Source organism: Conger conger, chromosome 14 (assembly GCF_963514075.1).
Source record: "Conger conger chromosome 14, fConCon1.1, whole genome shotgun sequence".
NCBI classification, from domain to species: Eukaryota; Metazoa; Chordata; class Actinopteri; order Anguilliformes; family Congridae; genus Conger; species Conger conger.
The window spans coordinates 33,601,726-33,628,721 of record NC_083773.1 but is presented as its reverse complement, the minus strand read 5'-3'; the positions used below and the strand labels follow the sequence as shown (position 1 = coordinate 33,628,721).

Below are 26,996 nucleotides of genomic sequence, written 5' to 3'. Positions count from 1 at the left end.
TTCACATGTAATGTCCTTTAAGCCTCGGAAGTAACTGGAAACTTGCCTGTACTTGAGCATTTAGGGCCTCATTATAAAAATGTTCTGCGTGTAAATTAAAACGTTATGTGTAATCAGAAATTACCACAATTTACCTAAGCCAGATTGATCAAGGAAGTGTAGACGCAGCTTTTTCCGTATCTATGTATGTCTGCTGATGAATATCAATCAACAGGAAATGAAAAGGGCATTCATAGAACACATGAACGATAAGTGGGTTCACAGAAAACATAAACGCACGCCCCGAAAATCCCTCAAAAGGAATTTAGAATTTCATCTCAGGCAGTTTAAAGAGAGAAGTGCTATTAATGGAAGCCAAAAAACATTTTATTCAGTAATGTAAGCAGTGGAATGTCAGGACAGACTAAAGCCTGGTAAGATATAACTGTTGTTGTCTCATGTTCTATGTACTGTGGAAGAGGTGAAACAAAAATAGTTTGACATTAAACTGGAGGGAAACAAGAAAATCCAAGCTGACAGATGAAGAACATCAGCCACGAGGTGATGGAATTTCCCAGTCGTCAATTTTTAAATCCGTTCAGATCATACTAAGCAACAGATACAGTACAAAAACTTTGATAAATCTCACATTGTCTGTGTAAATGCCTTTACTAAGGATTTTTGATCAAATTTGTTTAGCTCAAATTTGATAACTGAGGCCCGTTGAGTGCAAAACAGTCTGCTTCCCATTGAATTGAATTGAATTGAATTATTAGGCCTGTATCTGACATATTTTCACACAATGTTTTTCATATGAAATGTAAAAATTGTTAATCGAGTTTTTAAATAGAATCGGGGAATGGGTTAGGGTATAATGAATGAATGGATGAATGAATCTGATATTTCCCATTCGCTTTAATGGGAGCACCAATGTTCTGCACTCACAGTACAGGCCTGATTCCAGGCCTCACATGCTTCAGTTAGCCGAAGCTGTGCCTTCCTGTCTCGTTAAATATGCAAATATGTGCGAGAACGATGCCTTGTGTCAGAGGATGCGTGGCTTTACCCTTAATCATCGTCCGTGCTTCATTAGCTGCGATGATTTCATGAACTTAGATTAATGAAGTGGCATGAATGGGATAATTGTTTGATTAAGGGGCTTGACAAAGGGCCTATCAGCAGGCTGAGAACCATGTGAGAGAAGAATGGGAGACAGACTGGTGGCCCTATATATGATCCACGATTCATACGCATCCCCTGTATAACACTGTCCATTACATAAAGAAATGCAGGCAAAGATGTACTTATTAACAAAATAAAGAACAGTATAGTCCACCAGGACAAACATTAAATTCACTTTGTGAATGATCAGAGAAGGGAAGTCATTTGACACATTGTGCAGAACTGAAAGAAGCCCCATTCACAGGTTGCCAGATAATCTGTAGGGAATGGAGGCAGGAGGATCCTACTTGTGTAAGCTTTGGCAGAAAACCAGCTGGTGACACAACTGCATATGTCTAAGGGGATGTGTGTGCGTGCGTGCATGTCCATATGGTTATTTGTGTTTGTGTGTGTGCGTGCCTAAGTGTTTTTGAGCATGTGCATATGTGTATTTCAGTGTACAGTACATCTGTGTGTGCATGTTTGCGTGTAAGTGTCTGTGTCTGTGTCTGAAAGAATTGCGTCACAAGTCGCTATGTACGTCACAAACAGGGCGAGCATTAGGAACTGTTGCAACAGTCTGAATTCATTGGAAAGAATTGCGGTGTCACAAGAACGAGGGTGACTGAATGCCTGGTTGTGGTACCGCAAACCGGGAGATGTTTCACAGCCGAGACAGGGCGATAGAAAGATAGAATAGAGAGAGAGGAGTGCCGAGGCCAGAAAACAGAGGATGAAACAGATACAGTCTTTGGAGAGGAAGTCAGAGGTATATTAAGTAACAGAGACCGAAGAGCCGATGGCAATCTACCGTCTTCTGGGAAGAGTTTTTGTTTTGGGACGTGGAAACGCGTCGCCATTTGATGTTCCCACAGGTTTGCGCTCAGGATGTTTGGATAACCTACAGCCGAAATAGCCCCCACGCTAGAGCTGTCGCAGGACGGGCCCGAGGGTGGGGCCCTGTTCTCCTCCTGAGTTAAAAACAGGATAATGATCGGCTGCCAGACCCGCACTGGGCCAGAGGGCCGAAGACGGCCACGCAGGCACCTCCCCTCCGGGCCACACACTCTGAAAAACACCAGGCTCGCTGCGCACACCGTGCTGCACTCTCTCCGGTCAGGACAGCGAGGAACACTCGAGAGGGGTCTGAGGTCGCGTCACATTAAGACCACACACTGCGTTAAGTGAGCCCACGCGTGGTAGTAGATATCGGGAGTGATATCACTTCACCGGATTTGCCAGATTATCAGACAGGAGATTCCATTTACGAATCCCGAGAGTCCTAGAACTGCACTGTCCCATCTGCAGAGTTTTTTAACATCAAGCTTTAGAATGCCCGAATTTAACATTCTCACAGCACGGCCTGTCACCATACTGTCACTGTAGGTTTGAGCCAATAGTAACGACGAATTTTGATGGAAAAAAGTCCGCTGGTACAGTACGGCAAAACTATGCGCCTGGTGGATATTCTGCCTCACGCCACACTGCACGTTTCTGCACGCACTCTTTTCAAGTCACATGTTCCGGAAAGTTCCTCCACGGGCGCCTCTCAGAACAAAGGGTGTCCCTGTGGCTAACAAAGAACAATCCATCTCTGGACTGGCAGGACAAACACACACACACACACATACACATTCACACAAACACACACACGCACGCACACACAGCCAATCCTACTTTTCCACCCACCTATTCTAGGAAACAGGGAAGGGGCAGTTTGACCATTGGTATCATTCTGATATTTGTGAGCGCATAAATATATCCGCTGGCGGTAAAACTCTGTGTCGGTGACTCAATGGAAAAGGGTCTAATCGCTCAGGTGGATTTTGTAAGCCGCACAGCGTCGATGTGATGGACAAGAGACAACAGTGACCACGCCAATGCTTAAGCTGAAACGCTGCAGTTCCAAGAGCAGTGACAGGGACTGGTACTGCATTCAGCCATTACACTACTGTATTCATACATTACATTACTTTATAACTGCATTATATTACGTTCAGTTAGCAGACTCTCTTATTCAGAACAACTTAGAATATAAAGACGGTAAGCACTGCACCTGAGTGTTATGAGCAAAAGAATATTCCCTCAGCCCCACATGTATTTATATATCGTATATAACAGCTTGTTAGGATGTTGCCGTTTCTCTTCCTGGACTCCAGTGATGGGTCAGAATGGGCTTAGGAACACAATCACTGCTGAAATGTGCTTCCATTGTCATTATCTGGAAGAGGTCAAACACGATGTAATCATGTATCCGCTTTGCTGAAGTTCAAATGTAGCTTGCTAATGAAGTAACCTTTTTCTGATGTGGATGCCATATCAATCTAATGCAACCAACGTGGATTGATCCCAGCCAATGATGGTTGGTATTCTATATAGTGCCTTTATCCAAAGCGCTGTACAATTAATGCTTCTTATTCACCCATTCATACACACACACACCAATGGCAATTGTCTGCCGTGCAAGGTACCAACCAGCTTGTCAGGAGCATTTTGTGGTTAAGTGTCTTGCTCAGGGACACAACCAGGGCGGAATCGAACTGGCAACCCTCCGACTGCCAGATGACGCTCTTACCACCTGAGCCAATGCCTGAGCTAATGTTGCCCCATTACGATGAGGCACTGCTATACTGCATATCTATATACTCAACATTTCTTTACATTTGGAGAGGGCTACAGAATGGTTACAGTGTGTGCAACGTTTTTACAAATGGCATCCCATAAGAAACACATACACAGAGACGTGCACATAATATGTATGCACTCAGACATGTGCACACAATTTGGAGTGGAACCATTGAACCAAGTCATAATACCTCTGTCCATCTGCCCAAAACAGAGAAAACAGTGTGTGGTGCTGCCACTTCTCTGATAACCAGTGAACCCAGAGTAACACAACCGAGACGTTAGCCTGTTGCTTAGCAATGATATACAGCGACCGAAGCAATGTCCAGCTTCAACAGACCCGGCTGCTGAAGCCGACAGCTTCGCTCAGAGAGCAGTGGTGAATGTTCTGGAAAAAGTGGTGAATGTCAGTGAAAATTTAGTGTGATACCAAATTAAGCAGCACTCTTTTAATGACCCCACTGGGGGTTTAATGAGCCAGTGTGCCTAAGTGCTCGTTAACGAGAGCCAGATGCTGAAAAATGGTGGCTGGCTCTCAATCATTTCCACATGAGCACCAGCCATATTCCACTATCAACTTTTACAAAAACACACAGCATTTACTGGATCTACATTTATAAATCAGCTACTCCACTTGGTAAACTTACCAGTGAATACAATTTGGAGGCGATGATGGGTAAAATAGTGTTGGTATAGTTTATAGTTTTGGTATAGCCTTATATACCAAAAATGAAACACCCAGCACATATACAGTGGGCTCCAGAATTATTGGCACCCTTAATAAAAATTAAGAAAAAGGCTGCATATAATAAATAAACAACATAGATAATATATTATCATACTTTATTAGGTATTCATTAGACTTTTTTTAGACTTAAGTCTTCTGCTGTAGCCTATGTAGCCTTCTGCTGTAGCCACATGTGGAGGAAATGTATCATGTATCGTGTATCATGTTTCAAGTAAACATGATACACGATACCCCTAATAATGATTGTACGTGAAATCCAACATTGTCAATACAATTTTACTTCATTATAATTAATCTCAGCCTAAAGGAACCATATTGTGTAATTCCATCCCTTCCTGTTCCATAGAGCATAAAAATGATATAGCAGTACTATCTAGATGAGTGCCTAAGCCCTAACCTCTATATGGTGTGTAAGGAGGAAGGAAGCAGTCCTGTGCTGGGTTTCTATGGGCCATCTCTGGAGGGACTGCTGCGGCCACTCCATCTAACCGCAGACTCCTTGAACCCATGTCCGCGAAAGCGTACCTCCCCCTTCAATCCACCCGCCCCAAAATTCCCATCTTACCTGAAATACCCCCTCATCCCTAAATACCCTCTTGTCCCTGAATATCCCCCTCACCCCTTTCTCAGAACAGCTTCAGCGTCGCCCATGCATAAAAAACACCCTGACAGCCCTTACCCTGGTGCTGGCGTGGCAACCGTCACAAAGGATTGGGATTGTATCCAGCTACCATAACAAGCTACTTCACCAAAAACAGCCAGATTCACCTTCTTAATCATTCACATCAGCTCGGTCCTACTACAGAGTATCGCACACTTTTGTGTCTCTAAGAGTAACACTTATTTCTCTGTCCTGTCACAGTGTATCTCTCATTAGCTACAGTGCTACTGAGCCCTGTAATAAAGTCTTTTAGGTCTTTGGTCAGAACAGCAGAAAGGAACAAGAGCTGCACTCTATCTTTTTTCCCTGAATAAAAAGAACTCATGGCAATAACATCTGGAGACACTATGAACATTTCCTTTGTTATTATTGTATTTACTGATTATTGCATTATTTACATATTTTGACCATGTGATACATACATATCACCAAATGTCAAACTTGCCATGGTCTTAACTCTTTCTCTGTGATTTGTAGTACACACTTTTAAATGAATGTTAGTTACATATGTCATGGTGTGTTGATTATTAATTGTCAAATAAGCAAAATAAATTAAGACTCAGGTACCCACATAAAGGATTGGGGGGTGGGGGGGGCGGGGGGGTTGTCATCCTTAAGTTAGGAGTTGACAGAGGCAGATCCCACTTCTGACACATGAGTCTGACTGTCAGAGCAGAGACGAGCCGTGCTTAAATCAGATAAAATACAATCCCTCAGACAGATTTACGGCCTTAATTCCTGTTTATAGGACCAGCCTGTCCTAGAGCTGTGCGCCAACCCAGCACCACTTTCAGGTGAATCACCCTGGAAACACAGTCAGCCATAATTTGAGCTGCTGCGCTGTTGTAATCACCATAATCATTCTGCATTAGCACCATCAAAGTCTTTACCCGCAGAGCTCAAAAGATGGAAAACACAATTACAACGATGTGGAGGAGAAAAGGGAGGGAAACCCCCTCTTCTCTGCTTTTTTTCCCCCTGTAAAAACAAGGCCATTTTGTCTAAACACTTAAGAGCCATTTTTACACTTTCTGGCAGATAACAGCATTCGACAGAAGCTGGGAAGCAAGAACAGGGAGGAAGAGGGAGCCTTTTACATGTGGGTAAAAACAGAAGTTCACACTTACGTCTATGCACGTTTGCGTGAGCGTGTGTGAGTGTGTGAGTGTGGGTTTGTATGAGTGTGTGTGTGTCTGTCTGCACGACAGTGTACAAACACTCAAATTGAAATGTCAGAGCGTAAGATAAGCAGGAGACGTGTTTGCATTAATCTGCATGTGGCGCATGGCCCAAACGTGTTCTCTCACGTCTCACCTTTGAAGGACAGGTGCACTCTGGGAGCTGAGCGAGGGGTACCATGGAGACCACGGATGCATAAACACAGGACACAGAGCAGGAGGTGCGGAGCTGCTGCCATGGTAACTGCTTGTGGGGGTAACCTCTGGCGAAGAGAGAAGAATAGGTTAATATGCAATCAAGAGACAAAGAAACAGCTAAGAAAAAGCAGCTGTGATCTAGTAAAGAATGCCTGACAGGAATCTGACCACTTCAGAACAACATTAAAAAGGCACACTATTCTCATATTATCATACAAATAACCTGCCATGACACAAAACAAAACAAAACAAAACAAAAAAACTATTAATATGACAGCACAACCTGTGGGAATTGATTTGATCTATCATTGTACAAGTGTGGGCTAGCATGACAAAAGGATTGCCAATGACATTTTAAAAAATCCTGGAACAAATGCTTGTGCAAATGGCTGAGCAATAGTAAACTATATGTGATCTGTGAAAAGCCTTATGGGATTTCTTTCACATAAACTATAATACTGTCTATTCTTATCTGTAAAGTCCTGTATCCTATTAGCTTTTTACTGCTTCTGCACACTGCCAGATTCCACATTCCTACCGTAACACCTTTTGTGCACTAGCTGGTCAATTAAAAATATACCACTTGAAAACAAAAACATCTTTATATTTCAACAACTGATATCTAATTTGAATCTATTATAAAGCTTTTTTTAATCTGTTTTCTCTTTCAATCAATTTGTAATTCATTATGATGGAGGTCTCTGGAGAGTGCAGGCCCAATGGTGCAGAGAAGCACATGCTCTCTAGCACAGCTAATCAAGTGCTGGCCAGTAAGACTGGATGGAATACAGCACATCCTCACTATATGACCTCACATGCCAGCAAATACAGGAAGAGACATCACAGTGAACCAATGAATGGCATATCTGGGACTAGGCAAACCAGGAGGTGAAGTTGTCGGTAGCAGTCTCTCAGTTGGGAGGGAAACGGGCTGTCAGCTCCTTATGAAACACAGTTCCACAAAGCTGATTAGGGAAAAATGCAGTGGGGACCTAAGACTGCTCAAATAGCGCAGGCCAATCCGGGGGGCCGACACAAATCCGTGTCACACTGTGGAGTAGTCATCTACTGCTGCATAAGCAGCCAATGGTTCCCCATTACAGCGAGAGAGGATATAGCCCTCGCCCTGCAAATCTAAAATCTGTGATATTACGAGTTCGGGCAAATGTCAGCATGCAGATTGGAAGCTAATTGACAGTGTAACAACAACATCGGCAACCGAAATGCTTCGGGCTGAGTTCTTTCAGAACAAGCCATATTTCGGTGACAGTATAGTATGACAGTTATAGAACTGTGCCAATAATGCAAAGGTTGTGCGTTAGATTGGCAACAAGAGTGTTGCTGTTATACTTTTGAGCAAGATACTTAAATCTAATGGCCTCTGAGTATGCCACACTGGCCCGCATTAAATTTCCAACGGTGTGTAGTTTGTTAGGCTTGTATAAAACAACATACATTTTTATTCACCTGCATAAACACACCACAACATTTCCAGTGTGCATGCTGAGACCATCATGCAGGAGCAAAATTTGTTATTGAGGCTTTATGCCAAAAAATGGTATGACATGGCATTGGCTCACCCCACATGCACTGTTGCAGTACTTCCACCTTTTGTAGTAATTCAGGTTAACGAACCTTTTAATATTTCAAGTTATATTTTATGGTATTTCCTGTATTTTCTGCCACGTGAGGACTTTAAGTAAGGACTTATCATATTCCGTCTAACCTTAGTGACCTGAAACGGTCTGGGAGTCCAGGTTTCCTGTGCTAGGCGGTAGGGGGATGTGGAATGGTGTACTAATGAAGTCACAAGGCGGAAAACAAAGAATTTATGTTTCCCTCCTTTTTTTTATAGATTGTTACAGACTTTAACTCAAACTTCCTTTGTAGAGTTTATAAATAAAACAGTGATGTAGATGTATTCAAGTGTAGTTAGAGCAGTGACCAGAGTCAGTTCAGATTAGGACAGGATTTTGGAAGATGAGTCTGGATGCTGGAATCAGGGTTACAAGATCTTCTGTGAAATACTGCCAAATGCCCACACAAAACTGGCCCAAACCCTTACTTTGCGCAGTAATCCATCATTTTAAAAAGTTCAAAAAGCTGTACACTTTAGACACTTAAGAAGTAGCCCAGAAATGTGGCACCCCATTTTTGCCTGTGAATTAAAGTGAGTTAGACAGTGCCAATCTGGTCTCTAATGTAACAGCACCAGCATATTCCATTACGTCCATAAACATCACAAAAAATTAAATAATGACTTACTGAGGGTATACATCAAGAAGGAAAATGTGTTTTAGGCATAAATACCCTTCTCCTGACTGCTTGTTTTTTAAATTATTCCTGCTGTCTCCGTATTGAGATAAAAACTAGACTCAGCTTTCTGCTACACCATGTCTACAGTATATCTAAAGAGATGTTTAAAATTAAACTTTTAAAAAGAAGAGTGAAATAAAACTCTCAGCTGGAATCCCTGATTGAAACAGGAGACCCAAGTCAGTTTCTTTTTTGGCTGAGCAGAAGAAATCATTATTTACAGTGCTGCCTGTCTTATCTCTTTGATCACAACCAAGGTAATTGGCCTCATTCAGCATGACGATAGCTTCACAAAAACTTTGTATTTCATTCATGCCAAGCTGATAAACACAGACTATGCATCAATAAAACATTTTTAAACTGAGCTACAGAAAGACATACCCAACCTGTTCATAAAATACATCATCCTGGGGCCTGTTCCACAAAGTAGGATACCTGAGTTAGCCAGATAACTGCACTGATTAATCAGAAACTGTCCAAATCTGGAACATGGACTGATGTATAAATAGTCGTGCCAGGTTTTACTTTGTGCAGTTATCTGCCCAGGAGAGAGGCAATAATGAGCTTATTATTATTTATACAATGGTTTTCTTGGACAGAATTCAATATGCAAAATTAAATGGTAATTAGGCAATGAAATACGGGACCTGTTCTGCAGAAGGCCATGGGAACAATATGACCAAAGTGGACCTGAATCAGTGTGGTCAACAGTAAGGATACTAGAAGCACTGGATGTGGACCTTGATCAGCGTGGTTAACCCGGTATGATACTTTGTTTTAATAGCAGGTGTAGGCACAGCAGGAGTCAGGTCTGTACACGTTTGGTCTTATCTGCCTTGCATCACTGACATCACCGCCAACCTTAAAAAGCACAGTTCACCAGCCCCTGCTACAACCCCCTGGAGGTAGGAGACAGGGGGCTGAGAAGCAAGAGTAATCCAAGGCTGAGGATGCACTGGCAACAAGAACCAACGTGAGAAAAATGCTAACGTGTGTTTTTATTATTAACTTGCAAACTCTTATCATTCTATTATCTAAAACAAGCACTTGGAAAACACTAAGCATCAGTATATGTAACTACATATGACCTAAGTGCCAAACAAGGATCTGTGTCAGCTCTATGGCCAAGAGAATGGTACGAACTGTACTGAATACATTTGTTTAAAACATATCAACCCTGGCAATGGATTTTAGATACTCAGAAAATGAAGATGCCTGTCCATTTACTGGACTCTACATCATATTCCTCGAGAGCAAATAACTGCTGGTTTTCCACCCTCCCTTTATCTGGGAGTCAGGTGTGAAGGCAGTCTGGCCAATCAGTCGCACTAATTGTTCAGTTTATTACCTGGGAGGATGAACAGCCATTAATAAAGCCAGACGTAGCTTGAGGACCAGGCAGAGACAACATTCAGCCCCAGATCTTTTGAAAACAGTCACAGACCACAGTCTGAAACAAATCAGTCTTTCCTTCTGATTAGGGCTTCAGCCCATGAGGTTAATTCTCATGTAGCTGTGTGCAAGCTTTGTTTAATGGCTGTTTTTTTTGTTTTTTTTGCTATTCTGAGTTTAGGAGCACATTTACATGGCTAATCTAGGCTGAGTTCATGTAGCGAGGCCTGCCAGCAGGTTACTGGGTTACCGCCACTCAGATAGAGGCTTGTTGAGGAATGCGATACACGTCCAAACGGCCTGAAAAGTGGCTGGGAAAATGGGTAAAAGGGAGCGGAGGGGAAAAGTTGGGAGTCAGAGAGAGAGGAGAGCAAAAGATCAGAAGAGGATTTTTGGACATGAGCAGTCCTTGGCAGTGGTTTTCATGCCGTACATCAAAGTTCAACTCAAATTCCTTATGACATGATGGGGGTAGTGAGTGATGGGGAGTAGTGTGGCGCTGAGTGTGATTAGTTCCCTTTACAGCTGGATCTTCAGCTTACTGCAATGTGGGATCTGCTCCAGGTTTGGAGCCACAGCCCTTGCCGGCCGTTCCGCACAAGAGATATGATTGGTCAACCAAGCGAAAGGCCCAGGTTGCCACCTGAAGGAACTAACCCTCAAAGCCTCTGACTCTGCAGTGGGGATCTACGGTGAGGTTTCTCTGGAAGGGACACAGATCTCGCTGTGGTGAATGTGAATCTCTGGTTTGAATGTTGCGTGTTGTTGTGGGATACGCTCAGTGTGACTCCTGTGGCTGAATGTGCGGAATGTTCTGGCGGGACTCCTCTTATGTCGCCCTTCTCTTGATGCCTGTGATCTGCCCTGGTGTGAAACAGAAGCAGAGCTGAAGCATATCAGATAAGAGCTGCTAGACCATGAAACGTGTGTGTGTGTGTGTGTGTGTGTATACCAGGCAGTAGAAGAGGAGGAGTTTTTTGTGCATTTTCACAAGTGGATCAGAGTGGTAAGACCTGGCCTAACACCTCCATATAGGATTATTCATCTATTTCTCTGTTTGGTCCTGAATGTTTGGTCATATATTTCATCCGGGCATCTGAACTGAGGACAATCCTACCCTGTCACCAGTGCTCTACCTTTGCCTAAATGAGACACTCGTACACCCAGCCTCCTGGTGAATATATATTTGTATGTGTGTGCGTGTGTATATTTGTATTTGTGTTTAAACGCATGTGTTTAACTGCCTCTCTCTATGTAGCTGTCGTGATACGAGTGTTTCAACAGGCCGGGGGTGGGTCTGTGAGAGCTCATTACCACACCAGCCTGGGAAATGGCCTTCAGAGGAAATGCAAAGGGCCAGGGGTCAGAGGTCATCTCTCCACCTGCACAAAATGTACTTATTTACCCAAGCCCCTCCCTGGCAATTACCATCCAAATTCCTCCAAACAGCAGCTTCAACGTTTTTCACACGTAGACTCTGGCTTCCACACTGTCACTCCATTTCAGAGCACTTGGCTCACTTCTACTCAGCTTGAACTGCCTTTTTATTGAGAGCAGAGCTATGACTAAAAAGACATTAAACAAGATGGACATGAACAATTTCAACACTACCTCCACCAGGAATGCAAACAAAAACCTCCACACTGACAACAATAACTAAAGAAGCAAATAATGAAGTCCCATAATGAAACAGTTTCACAGACAAATCAAAATACATCTGATAATAAAACATGATGGATGCCCACCATTCCACAATCCATAAGTGCCAAGTGTTGCACAGACAGCTGTTGCTGGTATTTTATCTTGGCTCGGAATCAACCGTTACAGACTGGGGTTTTGTGAGAGCCTCCGGGCTCAGAAAACGCCTACTTATGAACCCTCGCGTCATTGAAAGCCTATTTCCACTGAGGCACAATCGGCATCGCTGAGCTTGACATATGAGGACATTAAACACAAAGTAGACTTTGTGCACAAACTCTCTGTCTTAGGCTGGGTGTTGCTAAACTGGCTGTCATTGTTGTCCTTTCATCGACAGATCGGGAAACAGATTGAAACCTGCGCTACACATGGCGATCTGGGTTTGATATTCTATGTGAGATATGCAGAATCCTGAGGGTGGACCTGAAATCCCCTGATCCCGGCACCCAGATCCAGCACCTGTCTTCAAAAGGCCCTAAGCGCCAACCATCTTATCTGCTCCCTTTGAAGTCGGCCATTTCCCGCCTGAGCTGTCTTATGCTCCGCCTCTCACTGCTCTGGGTCTGCGACGTCACCCGGCCCAAGACAGCTAGCGAGAGGGGAAAGAGAGAGCAGGGGAGACAGAGAGAGATGCAATGGGACAGAGATGGTGGGGGGAGAGACAAGGAGACAAGACGACAGGACAGGGGTACACAGACAGGGGGGCAGGGGATGCTGGGATTGCAGGTTCGGGTAGTCCCAGGGATCAGTGTTCCAGGCGTGTCGGCTAGCATTCCTGCTGCCGGGCGCCTTTTCCAGGAGAACCCTCCCACATACCCACACACAAAGCCCCTGAGCTATAACAGGGAGAGGGAGAGAGAGTGAGGCACCCCCCAGCACATACCAACACCTGTTTGAATCGGGCTGCTCTTTATCTCTCCTACAACAAATACAGCATTTCTCCGCAATTACCCACTCATCCCCTCCTAAATATAGCCTACAGCTGTTTCCCTACATCCCACCAGCTTATGACGCCAGCAGCATTTTAGCTGTCATATATTTTTTAACATGGGGTCTGTTTTTCATGTGACTAACCCTTTGTCTCAGGATTGACAGGAGCTTAACACACCTGAGGACTTGGGGCTATTTTCACTGATTTAAAATCAATCCTTTTTAAAAAGGTGTAATTCTACCCTTTATTCGTGTAATGATTGTGAGATTACAGACAAGGATTTAAAATGTATTATTGCATGTTGTACAGTAGCCATTATAAATGGTGCAATTTTCAAATCTACATTGCATCAAAATATGGCATAAATTATTCACTGAGAGGTGTACAACAAGATCCAGAACAACCCAAGCAGAACAGCTTAAGCAGCACATTTATACCACATTCAGATATCTCCCACACAACCGTGTAGCAGCCAGAGAGCTGTTTAAATTATTTTAATGATGATGCATTGACATCAATTAGACAGCATGTTCTGCTGGAAGGTGCTACTTAGACCCAGATGATGTCATGATGATTCTGATTGGCTAGTGCCATAGTTGCATCCATCCTCTTCTGCTGATCTAGCGAGTCCTCTTCGTGGATGTTCATGATATGGTAGTGATGCAATATTTAGGGAAAGGAAGATTTTTTGAGGAAGGACTGTTTTGACTGGCACCCCTTTTTGAACAAAATTCATTCTGGTCTCAAAGCTGTGGTGAATATGCCTTATTTTCTGACTCATTATCTATTGACCCAACACTGAGGGGATTGCAATGACGTGCTGACACCACGGTAGGATCAAAGGATCAAACAGGTTACCAAGCAACACTCACAGTCTGTGACTATTCATTAGCAGATAAGCTAGCAATGTGAGGGAAAGGTAGAGGAGCTCAGCTGGCATAACAATGACCATGCTTCGTCACATATAAGACATGCTTCTTGTGGCATATACTGTAGGTAGAAAGCTTCATCACATACAAGACCTGCTCCTTCTGGAATATAGACAGCTTCCTCAGAACTGTTGCTGAAAAAGTCTTTGACACATTTAACACAGAATCTCAGCTTCAGGGGCCGGTTGCATTGAACAGACTGGTCTAAAACATCGGACCAAAATAGAACAACAGGCTGAATATGTGTGAATATAGAGAGCAAATAGATCAGATCAATTGGCGCACTCTATCAAACACAAAAGTGTGGAATTTTGTCATTGGAGTCGCTTTTGTTGCTATGGGACCAATATAAAAAATCTACTAATTGACTGGCTGCAACAGGATTATGTAGGCTACATTAATATGTCTATGCATTAATATTTAATGTTCACACATACTCCTTTCCATGGACTAGCTAATAATGTAGATTTATGTTTCTTTGCAAAAAGCAGTCATGGTTGGCCTGAAAGCAGATCATGAACATATAAGCAGACCTGGGTACAAATAGCAGCCTATTTCTTTTAGATTCAAATACTTTACTGCACACTATTGATCTTGCCTGGGCAGGATTTACTCTTTTAGGATAATTTCATTTGAATCCAAAACAAATACAATGAGAACCTTGATTCTACCAGCAAAGGTTCTACCAGCATTCTATGCAGACCTTTTTTTTACAGAAATCTGATAAGACCTGTAATTTGCTGGTAGTCCACATTGCCACCGGTGGTTCGACCTCTGCCCCTCTCTCTCACAGGTCTTGTGAAAGAGAAACAACACAGCCAAGCCCACACCCCAACTCCATATCCTCCCATTCAGTCTTATCACAGTTACGGCTCCAGTCATAGTGAGGTTAAGATGCCCTTGAAATAAAACTGCTGAGCACTTCTAAAGCTTCAATGGACCCCTGATGTTCTGTACCATGTCCTGCCTCCACTCAGTCACAGTAACTGCTGCAGATGACCAAGTGGAGTCCTGCTTCCCCGTCAGTCATGGTTCGTGCTCTAAGCTGCATGCCCTGTGTACCCTCATGCTAACTATTTAACCATACTTAGCTAAATATCCAAATATCCCCCATAACTGAGGTTTGAGAGGGTTCCCCCCGAATCCCCCATTTTGAAATAGAAAAAAATATTTAAACGCGGAAAACCATGCTCTCAGTACACTCAGTTTTGCAAAGGCAAACTGAGGGCACGGATTGTAAAACTGAGGGTCCGGATTGCAAAACAGAGTATGGTTTTCCGCATTTAATTTATTTTTTTTACCTAGTGCTAGACTAACTGACAGGGGTGAAACTAGCAGACAGGGATCAATCAGGCTAACTGACAGAGGCCAGGCTAATTGACAGAGACCAGGCTAATTGACGGAGACCAGGCTAACTGACAAGGGCCAGGCTAACTGACAAGGCCCAGGCTAACTGATACCAGTGAGGCAGTGTTCGTGTAAGTAAAGTGACTGATTCTGTAATCAACAGAGAGAGTCTCACCTTACACAGCAGTGTCAAAGGCCTGGATTCAATCAAGACTTGTCCTTAATTTTTAACTCACTTGAATGCTCCATTAAGTGCAAGTGTTTTTAACAGACTTCAGCAAGTCCTGCAGCCGCCACAATGAACATGCCACTTCAAATTGAATCCAGGTCTCGAAATGATTTTAAGGGCCACTCAGCTTAAGGAGGGAATAACTGGTTAAGTCCTCCTTTTCAACCCACTGACACAATGCAGCACCTTGATGGCAGTAATGAGCTCTGGGAAACAGACGACAGTTTATGTTCTGGAATATTCAGACAAAAAACCGAGATACGAATGCATGAAACATACGCCCATCGCCCCAGTGTCGCTGTTTAGGCAGTAGGTGTTTGAGGGACTGTGTTTTTACCAAAATTTCTACTACCTGTTCTAAGCTGGCTGCACCCCTTCTGCCTGTCGCCTACTGCTGAAATTAACATGAATTCACATTCCAAGTGTACAAAACAGCTCAGTGTACAAAATAGCTCAGTCTACATCTAGAGCTTTTGCTGTGCTGGGCACAGTACATTATTATTACATAATTTTGTTAAGCAGATACCCTTATCCAGAGCCACTTAAGCAGCTTATATTTTAAAATGCTATCCATTTGAGACTGAACCAATTGAGGTTAAGAATCTTGGTCAGGGGTACCCTAGAGTACCCTAGAGTCACGGTACAGGCTCCGATCCCAAACCAATACACTACACTGCCACCCAGCATAGTGTTACACTGCACCAGACTTGACTGGAGCCTATTCCAAGCCATTCAGAATGACAGCTCCACTAAAACACCTGACCCTAGAGGTGAGAAATGAGAGGTTAAAGGTTAATTGTCCCTCGGGCTAGCTGCTCTGAAAGGATCTGTGTAGCTCATACTGTACCTTCCCCATCATTTTTTTGCACGTTTCAAGACACTGAAAAGGGGCTGTTTCTCCTTGTATGCTTCTCCATCTATGCTGCCCTTTTTCTGCCAAACATGTCGATGGAGTGGCCAAAACATTACATTTTGGTCTCATCTGACCATACAATTCGATGCCTGTCACAATTCCAATGACATTTGGCAAACTCCAGATGTTAATTGTGCTCAGTAAGGGCTGTCTCCATGCCACTCTTCCAAAGAGTTTGTTGGTATGGAGGTGCAATTTTATGGCTTTTTTGAGACTTGGTAACCCCAAGACGCAACCAATCTCTGCAGTTCTTCATCTGCCTTGGTTTCTTTATGGCCTCCCTCACCATCTTCCTCACTGTCTGTGGAGACAATGTGCAGGTGTCCTCTTCCTGCAATTTTCAACAAAATCCATATGTTTTTATTATTCATGGGCTCTCCTGCAGTACTGTGTGGCCTGTAGGGCACTGGCTCTCCTGCAGTACTGTGTGGCCTGTAGGGCACTGGCTCTCCTGCAGTACTGTGTGGCCTGTAGGGCACTAGCTCTCCTGCAGTACTGTGCAGCCTGTGGGGCACTGGCTCTCCTGCAGTACTGTGTGGTCTGTGGGGCACTGGCTCTCCTGCAGCACTGTGTGGTCTGTGGGGCACTGGCTCTCCTGCAGTACTGTGTGGTCTGTGGGGCACTGGCTCTCCTGCAGTACTGTGTGGTCTGTGGGGCACTGGCTCTCCTGCACTGTGTGATGAAAGGCTCAGCTGCTGAATCCAATTGGAAAGAAAAAAGGGTGGAAAACAGCAAACATGCTAGAGCACTAGTGAAGGACCTACCCCGCAGGAGCCAGCAATGACTGACTAGCACAGCAAAGCCTTAAAATATGCCACTTAATCCAAATAGAGCACCACAGGTAAACATAAGACTCACTATGCCTCCAGCCTTCCATTTTCTGCACGCAGCTCCCATGCAGACCCACAGTAGGGATATGGGACTCTCTCCCACATGTTCTTATTCACAGCTTTATTCCCAAGTGTAGCCAGAAACTGTTCTAGAACCGGGCTTCTCCTTTCATCCGAAAACACAAAGGCACTCTTGTTGTCAACTGTTTTTAAAGTTTCTGAAAGGAGTGCATAGTACCATCCATTGGCCAAAGATGAACACTACACTGTCAAAAAGATGAATGAAAGAATATGCCACCCATACATTTATTTTTCATGTTTATATTCTGTTCGGAAATGTGCTGTTCTGGTATTCATAATCTGCTCTGTAGTGGAACAATAGATGTACGGAACACTAGGCTTTCATGCCAACCATAACACTGTTCCTATGGAGAGGCTTTAATGTGTACAAAATGGAAGAGGTCAGGGTGCCCATCTCTGGTCCTTGACAGCCACAGGTTCTCCTAGGGTCCCTAACCCTATTCCCTGACAGCTATAGCATCTGCTGAGGTCTCAAACCCTGTTCCTGGAGGACCGTGGGGTCTACATCACGCCCAACCCCGATCCCGGACAGCTGCAGGGTCTGATGCCAGTCTCTCTTTTTTTAAATCATAAACTAATTTAAACGTATGAGTCCATTTTATGTGAAGTAACTGTGTGGTAAACTTCTTTAATTGATGAATTTAACTGATGAAAACCAGGCTCTCCAGGGCACAACAGAGGGGGCCCCCAAAATTTGAAAACTATCAAATTCTGTAGTAATTCATGAAATGCATGCAGCAAGCCACCATATTATCACAAATATTTGACATTAGTCACATCTGGTATTCTTGAATTCAGTGTTAACGGATTCGTCATAATACTGTACATACCTCGTTTAAAAATTAGTCTATGTAATCTCAGCTGCTAATTGTTTGAAACTTAAATCCTTCCAACTTCCATCTTTAACTGCGAAGGTCCATTGAGGGTGATGTCAAAACTGGTTTAAAAATCACAGCACGTTTGACAACACAAATTGAGTTTTTCAATGTTTATACTTCTGAAGTGAACAGAGCCAAGAGGGTGCTGCACACTTCAGGCCTGAACAGGGTTTATAACAGCGGAGAAGAGCGATTCTGTGCCCATGAGGCAGAGGAATCTGGGAGGAGGGAAAGCCTTGGATCACCGTGAAACTTAAATGCATCACACTGGGAGAAAAAAAGAAGAAGAAAAAAACATATGACACCTAGGGCTAAAAGTATTATCTTACAGAGTTTAAAGGCAGGAATCATTCATTATATCCCTGTTCCAAAAACATCACCTCTTGACTGCATAGCTTTTCTGACAGCTTGGAATTATAGGTTTTCTTTTTCAGTAAAAAAATGTGAGATAGGAAGTTTTCACATTTTTAAGCCCCATTTATGAACACTATTGTGGACAACAGCAGTGTACATGTACAGTGTACATTTCCCCTAAAACGATTGTTTAGGAGAAAAATAATATTGTTACATTATTTTCTCTCATTTAAATAAAACCCTGAGCTTCAATAAGCTATTACATCTATATGATTCTGATTTGCATTCACCTCAAAGGCTGGTAAACATGACATTATATTATTATTTTTTTCTAATTTTATGAACATATACACTACCTGCTCAGAGCTAGATGAGTCGGCACATGAATCGCATAAGCACCAGGTCCAGGTGCCGGACACCAACTGCCTTACAAAGCACTTCGACAGTTGTTTGTTGAATGTGAAATTATGCGAAGCGAGACCAGCCTTATGTTCTATACGGCCTAATTAATTCAGTCTCAACAACCGCTGAAACCACGTGAATTGTGGGCTACTATATTTCCTCTGTAACATTTGTCATAATAAATGTAGGCTACTTGTCAAACAGCTCTCGACAACAGTTTACCCTGAATGTGCGTCACCTACTTCATTTGTGACAGTTGGACGGCATATTAAATGAACAAAACTAAAGATAAAATACACACTAAAAGAGAGAAGATCACCCTGAACAGCGTCTAATAAGCGAACACTGTCTACCAGCGGGAGATGGTCAAACTTCAAAATAAGCAAGCTGGACATAGCTCTAGTTGAGCTCAAAAATGAAGTGGATTGCCTACAATCGACATCGTGGAAGGCGTCCCTCGGAGTAACGAGCATTTTGACCATCAAACACGATTTCATAGCTGGCTGCATAAAGTGTGTTAACAGCTGACTCCTCCACAATTCCTCCAGCGGTCTGACCAATTCGACCAACAAAAAAAACAGCTAAAGGCGTTAAAGTCTGACACACTTTTAAAAACGTTAATATTTAACAAGCCAATGAATAATAAGACCTTTTCCCTACCAACTGTAATATTAATCGTTAGGCTACTTTATTAATGTGTGGTTCATGCAAGAACTTTTTGGTCTAACCCTTTCACGATGTCAGCGAACCGGAGGATAGGCTATTAACAAGGCTTTCTTTATCGGCATATGACTGTTTTGTTTTTAACTTAACATACATTATTTATGAGCACTTCACCCAGGAAGGCGCTGTATAAATTATGAATACTAAAAGCGGTATCCATAATAGTCCACCCATTAAAACGCCTCGCCCGGACAGGACATTTCTCAGAAAGTTCTGCTGCCAAGTTTGTTAAAACAGAAACATGATTTAGCCTAGTCTACTATCGTGGATGCGCCCGGGTGCAAGGAAACCCCGTTACCATCAAAACGTTAAAATTAGAGTATAAACCATCTTTATTTGAATCTGAAATCGATTCAATTTAGTTCTCACTGTAGTCCTACATGCCACACGTAGCCTAGCTGGTGTCCCACTATGGCCATCTAAAAGACGCAGTTACAGTAGGCTAACTGGAATAGATTAAATATTTGGAATGCACTTCAAAGCAGGTGTTTAGCAAAGTATTACCAGGAACCCACAAACTTCACCACAGCCATCAACTAAAATAGTTTCGATTTGAAAAACAAAAAACAAAAGTTTCTATAATTTTACTAGATACGACCAAAGGCTAATAATCCGCTATGACTCTGCAGGTCATTTTTTTAGTGGGCAAAAAAAAGCTTCAGCTAAATCTTAGACAGAGTCTACTTGAGGAGACAATAAAGGATTTGATTGGCTTTTGCAGAGTCCCCTGTTCCCAACTCAATGGGGGAACTCGTACCTCAGCTCAACATTTTGCACATAGCCTAACTGCTACATCAAAGACTGTCAGTATCTACAATCAGTCTTAAGACAACCAAAGCAAGTGTTTCGTAAAGTAAATAAAGGTTTCAACCTCCGTAGCCTGTAGTCTAGAAGATAAAATATGACTTACCTTCGTATGTTTGTATTCTCAATGCACTGCAAAATAAGACCCGAATTTCGATTGGACAATAGAAGATATTATCGATACATTCCTTGAATGGTTTGACGACACACAGTTCAGTTGTAGCCTATTGGTTCCTCAATTCAAAACTTTTAAGTTTCTCAAAAACAGCTACAATCCGTTTTCCACAAAAGCCTGAAGCAATTAATCCTCAAAACCAGGATACAAGCAATACCTACGTTAGCTTTTGATAAGCCAGTTCAGCTCTTTAACTCAGTGGAAGTTGATGCAGGCTGCAAAAGATTATCAAATTGATTTTTGTTCTGTTTAGTCTGATAAATTCTCCTCTGTTTAAATCCCAACCACCTCTGGGTAAAGAAAATCTAGAGTGAGGTGGAAAAATATGACACAGGCTACGGCGAATTGTTGAAGAGTGCCCGATGCAGTAGAAATCTCCACTCCAGTTGAGGCAGGTGTCGTTGAATGTGCCCTCCTCCCTCCCTCTCTTCCAGAGCGGCCGCTCTCGCCCATTACTTCTTTCTGTCAAGGCAAGCCATCCGTGTCCCGTTTAACTCGCTCAGTGCCGTACTGGGGCGAAAGGCCACCGAGTTCAGTCCGTCTGCTGTCAGGGCAACACTGGAGAATTTATTAGTTATGACGAGTATGTTGACACCTGGATAAACAGGCAATCATCAGAGTTTTCTACCATGGAACGAAAACACCCTTCCAGACACAAGTTTTTAAACATTTACTTAAATAGTAATACGGTAATACCACAAGCCAGATATCTTTTCCAGTGTGTCCCACAAGTGGAATTAGCTTGAACTATCTGCATGCATATTAAATACACATGAAGTATACATTGATTGACTGCAGAAATGTAGTTTGCTCAGCTTAACCAATTCAAGTCTACAGCTAGCCTACTACAAACACTGTAGGCAATTAGGAGACAATACAGTTTTGCATAGGTGAGATTTCCAAATATGTATGGTTTTGATATGAGTATTGTGCCACATCATTTGATATTAAATTTACTGTAGGCCTGCTAAAGCTAAACCTGGAAACAAATAATTTAAATGAGCAATTGAAGTGAAAAACAGCACACACACACACACACACACACACACACACACACACACACACACCCGACAGTCAATGACATTTTAAGACCTATTGATTTGTGACCTTCTACTTGTGTGGTTTGTAATTCCCAAGGTCACAGACAAACCCACCTCCCGGGTCAAGTGCTCCACAGTCATCTCCCTACTGAACACAGGGTCAGAGGTGACGATGTTCATCATAATAGCAATAACAACATTTAGGATGGGAAATGTACAACAATTTTGATATGCACAAAAATATATTTTCACAATTGAATTGTGATTTTAGGGAACTGCATCCTTTGTGGATGATAAAATGTTACTGCATTTTGTATATCTTCAGTTGCACCTTAAAACTAGCAATTCATTTTAATTGTTCAATTAAGTGGTGAGTGACAACCCTGTGGATCTCAAGGCAGTATGTACTTTCCTTTTTTATTTTCACAACCACCCACGGTAATAATAATAGTAATAATAATAATAATAAGTATAATAATAATTATAATAAGAAGAAGAAATGAGTCGTTATTTATCACAAGACTTCATGTTATTGTTATTGTATACATTTATAAACATAATATAATGTATTTATATTGCATTTATTTGTAAAGCATCTTTGAGATTGCACCTGTATAGGTGTTTTTGGGCAGACCCTGGGCTGACACTGCTGTTGGCAGGATGGGTTCACTGTCATGTAGAGGCGCCCAACCACATGTTGACGGGCACCTAGACTAGACTCCCACAGTGCTCCATTTTCCATGTTCCTTTCCTAAGAAATGACTCATGTCTATTCTGCCCTTTCAACAAAAAGCCCCTGCGCAGCACTGCCCTAGAGAGCACCTGACTAATTTCCTGTGTTTTCTCACATCTTTCTGCATCAGTGAGCTCACTGCGGTTGTGTGTGTGTGTGTGTGTGTGTGTGTGTGTGTGTGTGCATGTGCGTGTGTGTGTCTGCATGAAGATGTGTACATGTATGCATGTACACCCTGTATATACATTAGTTCATAGTAATACAATGGGCTGAGTTGGGTTCAACTGGGTAATGGTGGGTCAGGTTGGGTAAGATTAGACTCAGTTGGATCATTTTGGGTTTGGTTGGGTTAGGGTGGTATGGGTTTTGTTGGCTGGGTTGGGTAAGGTTGGGTTAGACAGGATTTCTTTTTTAGTAAAGTTGGTAAACGTATGCAGTTTCATTAATAAGTTTGTGGAATAACACATATGGATTATCCGTGTACATCAGGTTGGGTTAGACAGGATTTCTTTTTTAGTAAAGTTGGTAAACGTATGCAGTTTCATTAATAAGTTTGTGGAATAACACATATGGATTATCCGTGTACATCAGGTTTTACATTACAGTGATACTGTACATCAATACAGGTTTAACTAAGATTTTCCCAACCATCTTGAGTGAGCAGCCATTTATTATGAAATACCAGGCCTTATTCTGTATGTTCCTGCCTGCTACACACAGAATGGTCCAATGGTCCAGAATGGTTTAAAATTAACTCCCCATCGGCATCCATTCAAAGTGATGGTTTCTCCATATTGCCAGCTACGCAAAAAGTTCTGTTAAGACGGGCCTTGTGAAGCGTGGAGACAGGCTGTTATCCTATATGAATTCAGTGAGCACTTTATTTATTAGATTTATTTTTTAGACTTATTGGAACACACATGAAGAAAATATAAAAGTCGTAAAGCACATTTTTATACAGTACGGTACCACATTTGAAATTGTTAAAATAACACACAACAGAAGAAGGATAATAAAGTATGGAGTGTATGATTAACCTGCGGGTTAATTAAACCAAGTCACATGTTCACTCCCACCAACATTTGCGCAAGTCTGGTTGCATCACCATTTCCGCAGGCCAGGGCCGGGATGGCTTTCCTTCCAGCGGAAATGAACGGTTTCCCATATCCGACAGGGAGCAGGAAGCAGGGAGGGCAGTCAGTGTGGGAGCTCGCCCTTTGCGTGCGTGTCGGCCTTCCCCGTGCGTGAACGCCACTCCTGCTATGTCCTCCCCTGCCCACACGTTCCAGTGCTGACGGATGTGCATCACAGGAACAACACACTGCACGCACAACACTGTCATTTCTCTCTAACGCTATGAATCAGGGCACTTATGTAGCCGGCACTTCCACACTACTCTACCATAAGATCCTCGGCACTCACAATATCTGACCACAATCATGATGCATAAAAAAAGTAGGTTAAATGTCAGTAAAATGTTTTTGTTGTAAAATTAATGAGTATGTCACATATCAGTAACTATTCAGAGCTACTGAAATTGCTACACTGGTACCCCGCAAACCAGAGTAGCAGACCCACTGGTAGGACTTTTACATACTGATACACATTCCAAGCGTGTGTTTATGTTAAAATGAACATTTATCATAAAATAAACAGAGCAGCCCCCTCAAATTCTGGGTCATCCACTTTGTGTTTCTAACCTAACACCCCCCCCCCCCCCCCCCAACCAGAGAAAACATAACCACTTTCTAAACCATAAAACTATAATGTGCAGCTGGAAAAGCAGGCGGCTGTTTAAGTGGAATTCCTTCGAAAAAGAGGAGCAAAAAGTACTGTAATGATAGTGAAAAGAGCATGAAGGAAGGAACGGTGCATCTGTCTTGGGAGATAAATCTGCCATCACTGGAACTGGAAAAACTCTGGAATAGATGAGTTTAGTAATGCCGCAGCTCATCAAATATGGATCCTACATTGCGTGATGTTGGGCCGATTGAGGAAACGTGTTTTTTCCATGGTGAGTAGCGGTGTTCATTCCAGGGCGGCAGCGTAGCCTAGTGTACCTCCGTCCTGCACACAGGTGACTCGGCGTGTGCCTTCGAGAGAGTTTCTTCACAGGTAGTAAATTCAAGCTGCTGTTTAATGTTTGAAAAACTGTCCCCGTGGCCGTTTTGAGTAATAACCTACATATTTCAGCAGTGCTGCTCCTCAGATGTGGAAGGAAATTACCAACACTACCCTTTGAGTTTGGAGTTGAACGGGTTTTATAAGAACTTGTAAAAGTGGGGATTGTGAGGACTGAGATTGAATACATCCTAAATGTATTCAGTGTGTACTGACTTGAGGAACTTTGACTTAAAATATGTTTTACCCCCTTCTTGGCAAATATGTTATCACCTCAATCTCTTATCTCTCCTTCAAATAAATGGTTTAACAGTGTTTTGGGTTTCTAGGAAAATGTTTGACTAATTTACAGCAGTGCTGGGAAAAAATTGACCTCAGTAATCCAAAACTAATCTATCAGAATGGCACATGGAAAGTGTAAACTGTCAGCGTACAGTTACAAGAAACATATACACCTGTCAAAGTGTAATGTAGTACACGGAACACACAGAAGCAACACTTCTTTCAATGTCACCCCCCGCAACTAGAAATCTTAGAAAAGCATTTTTCAAATCACTGATTATTCCCTCTCTCCTTATACAATCTGCAGTAATTTCTATTGACGAGTGTGACTAACTATAACTAACAAGTGACACCTGTGATTAACTCATTGAAATCCCATTGTCTGCCAAGTTATGAATCTGATTGAATCATGAGGGCGGAATTGAGGAAGGGCTGCTAATGACACCAGAAGTTCAGATAAAAAAGTGTGCATAAGCACATTAGCATTAGCACATCCCCACCTCCATACCCTCAACTTATCCCAGAACAAGATAAATGCTGCAAATAACCAGGACAATCACGAACAGAGCAGCTGGTTTTGTGTCACATCTCACCGACAGCAATAACTTTTGGCATGCTCCTCTCAAGGCGAAGGTCTTGTTGAAGATTGCTCTTCCCATTTAATGTTTTACAAACACTATCTGTGCATGTTGACTGAGTCTAGTCTGGAGGAGCATTTATCAGATGGGTCAAACCCATGATGTCTCTCTTTAGAATTTATTGTTACGTCACAGACTCTTTAGACTTCGTTTTCAATACATTACACTTCAGTCCAAAGTGACCAGAGCCAATAGGGCAAACAAATAAAAAATAATAATGTTATAATTCAAAGTAACTTGAAGAATAACAGGATAACAGTAAGGCTGGTGGAGGTGAATAGTCAGATTTGGCCTTTTCTGGCAAATTCTGGCTGAATTATCACTGATGATTCTGATAATTCTGATAACACTGATCGACAAACCAATTGGAAGGTTTTTGTGTTTCTATTTCAGAGTACTACTTTTAATTTACATGATTTTAAAGAACTTGTCACAATGCCCTATCTACACAGTAAAAAGACCATTGTCAATGTAACTGTAACAGAGTGCATAGTCCAATAAATTATTTAACATTGAACATTTTTACTGTGTAGTTTGCCTTGAGATGTTTTAGTATTTTGTATTTAGCCATAGGCTTGTGTTTTCTTTGTGTAACACCATGGTTGTGACTTCAAAGGTGGACATATTATATCATGCTGGATTGGGATTTTGATATAAGCCTAGCAACTCTGAATTGATGCTGCTTATACACTCAGTGATCACTTTATTAGGTAGACCTGTACACCAACTTGTTAATATTTAATCAGCCAATCATGTGGCAGCAACTAAATGCATAAAAGCATGTAGACGTGGTCAAGAGGTTCAGCTGTTTTTCAGACCAAATGTCAAAATGTGATCTGAGTCACTTCGACCGTGGAGTGATTGTTGGTGCCAGGCAGGGTAGATTGAGTATGTCAGAAACTGCTGATCTCCTGGGATTTTAACACACAACAGTCTCTAAAGTTTGCAGAGAATGGTGCGAAGAGGAAAAAATAACCAGAGAGCAGCAGTTCTGCAGGAAGAAATGGGTTGTTAATGAGAGAGGTCAGAGGAGAATGGACAGACTGGTCAAAGCTGCCAGGAAGGTAATGCAAATAACCACACAATACAACAGTGGTATGCAGAACAGCATCTTTGAACACACAACGTGCCAACTCTAAGTGTAGATAGGCTAAAGCAGCAGAAGACTAATAAAAAAAAAAAAAAAGTCTAACAAATACCTAATAAAGTGCTCACTGAGTGTACAGTCCAGACAGATCTGTCTCCATGCTTCACTCTGGCCATATTGTTTCATGTAATAACGATATATAAATGCACTTTACATAATTTCCTGTAATCACATTATGCACATACACAATTAACTGTGACTATTTAAACATTTTTTTAAAATCTAAAATTGACAGTAGCTCAATAACGCAATGTTATGAGGTGCCACATAAGGCCCAAAAGGGATAAAGATGAGGACTCAAAAGGAAAATTTCTGTTTTGAACAGATCCTTCTTTAAGCCACCGACTGCTCACTTGTTCATAACACAAAGACACGTATCTGAGGGACAGAAAGTAAGTTGAAGAGGACATTAATCCTTTATGAATATTGCTGCATATAAAAATAGATTTGCTTTATGTGGCTCTTTCGAAATGTGAAACCTAC

General features: G+C 42.3%; 1 protein-coding gene across 1 annotated transcript in view; it reads right to left on the bottom strand.

Moving 5' to 3' along the window:
- Positions 1 to 20,935, bottom strand: part of LOC133109643 (semaphorin-3F-like) — a 38,635-nt gene extending 17,700 nt beyond the window's left edge. Inside the window, exons 1-2 of the mRNA XM_061219092.1 lie at positions 20,484 to 20,935; positions 6,489 to 6,615 (exon numbers count right to left, since the gene is read on the bottom strand). Of these exons, the coding sequence (XP_061075076.1) occupies positions 6,489 to 6,591 (103 nt within the window). The 5' untranslated portion in view covers positions 6,592 to 6,615; positions 20,484 to 20,935. The remainder of the gene's footprint in view (positions 1 to 6,488; positions 6,616 to 20,483) is intronic.
- Positions 20,936 to 26,996: the final 6,061 nt, after the last annotated feature.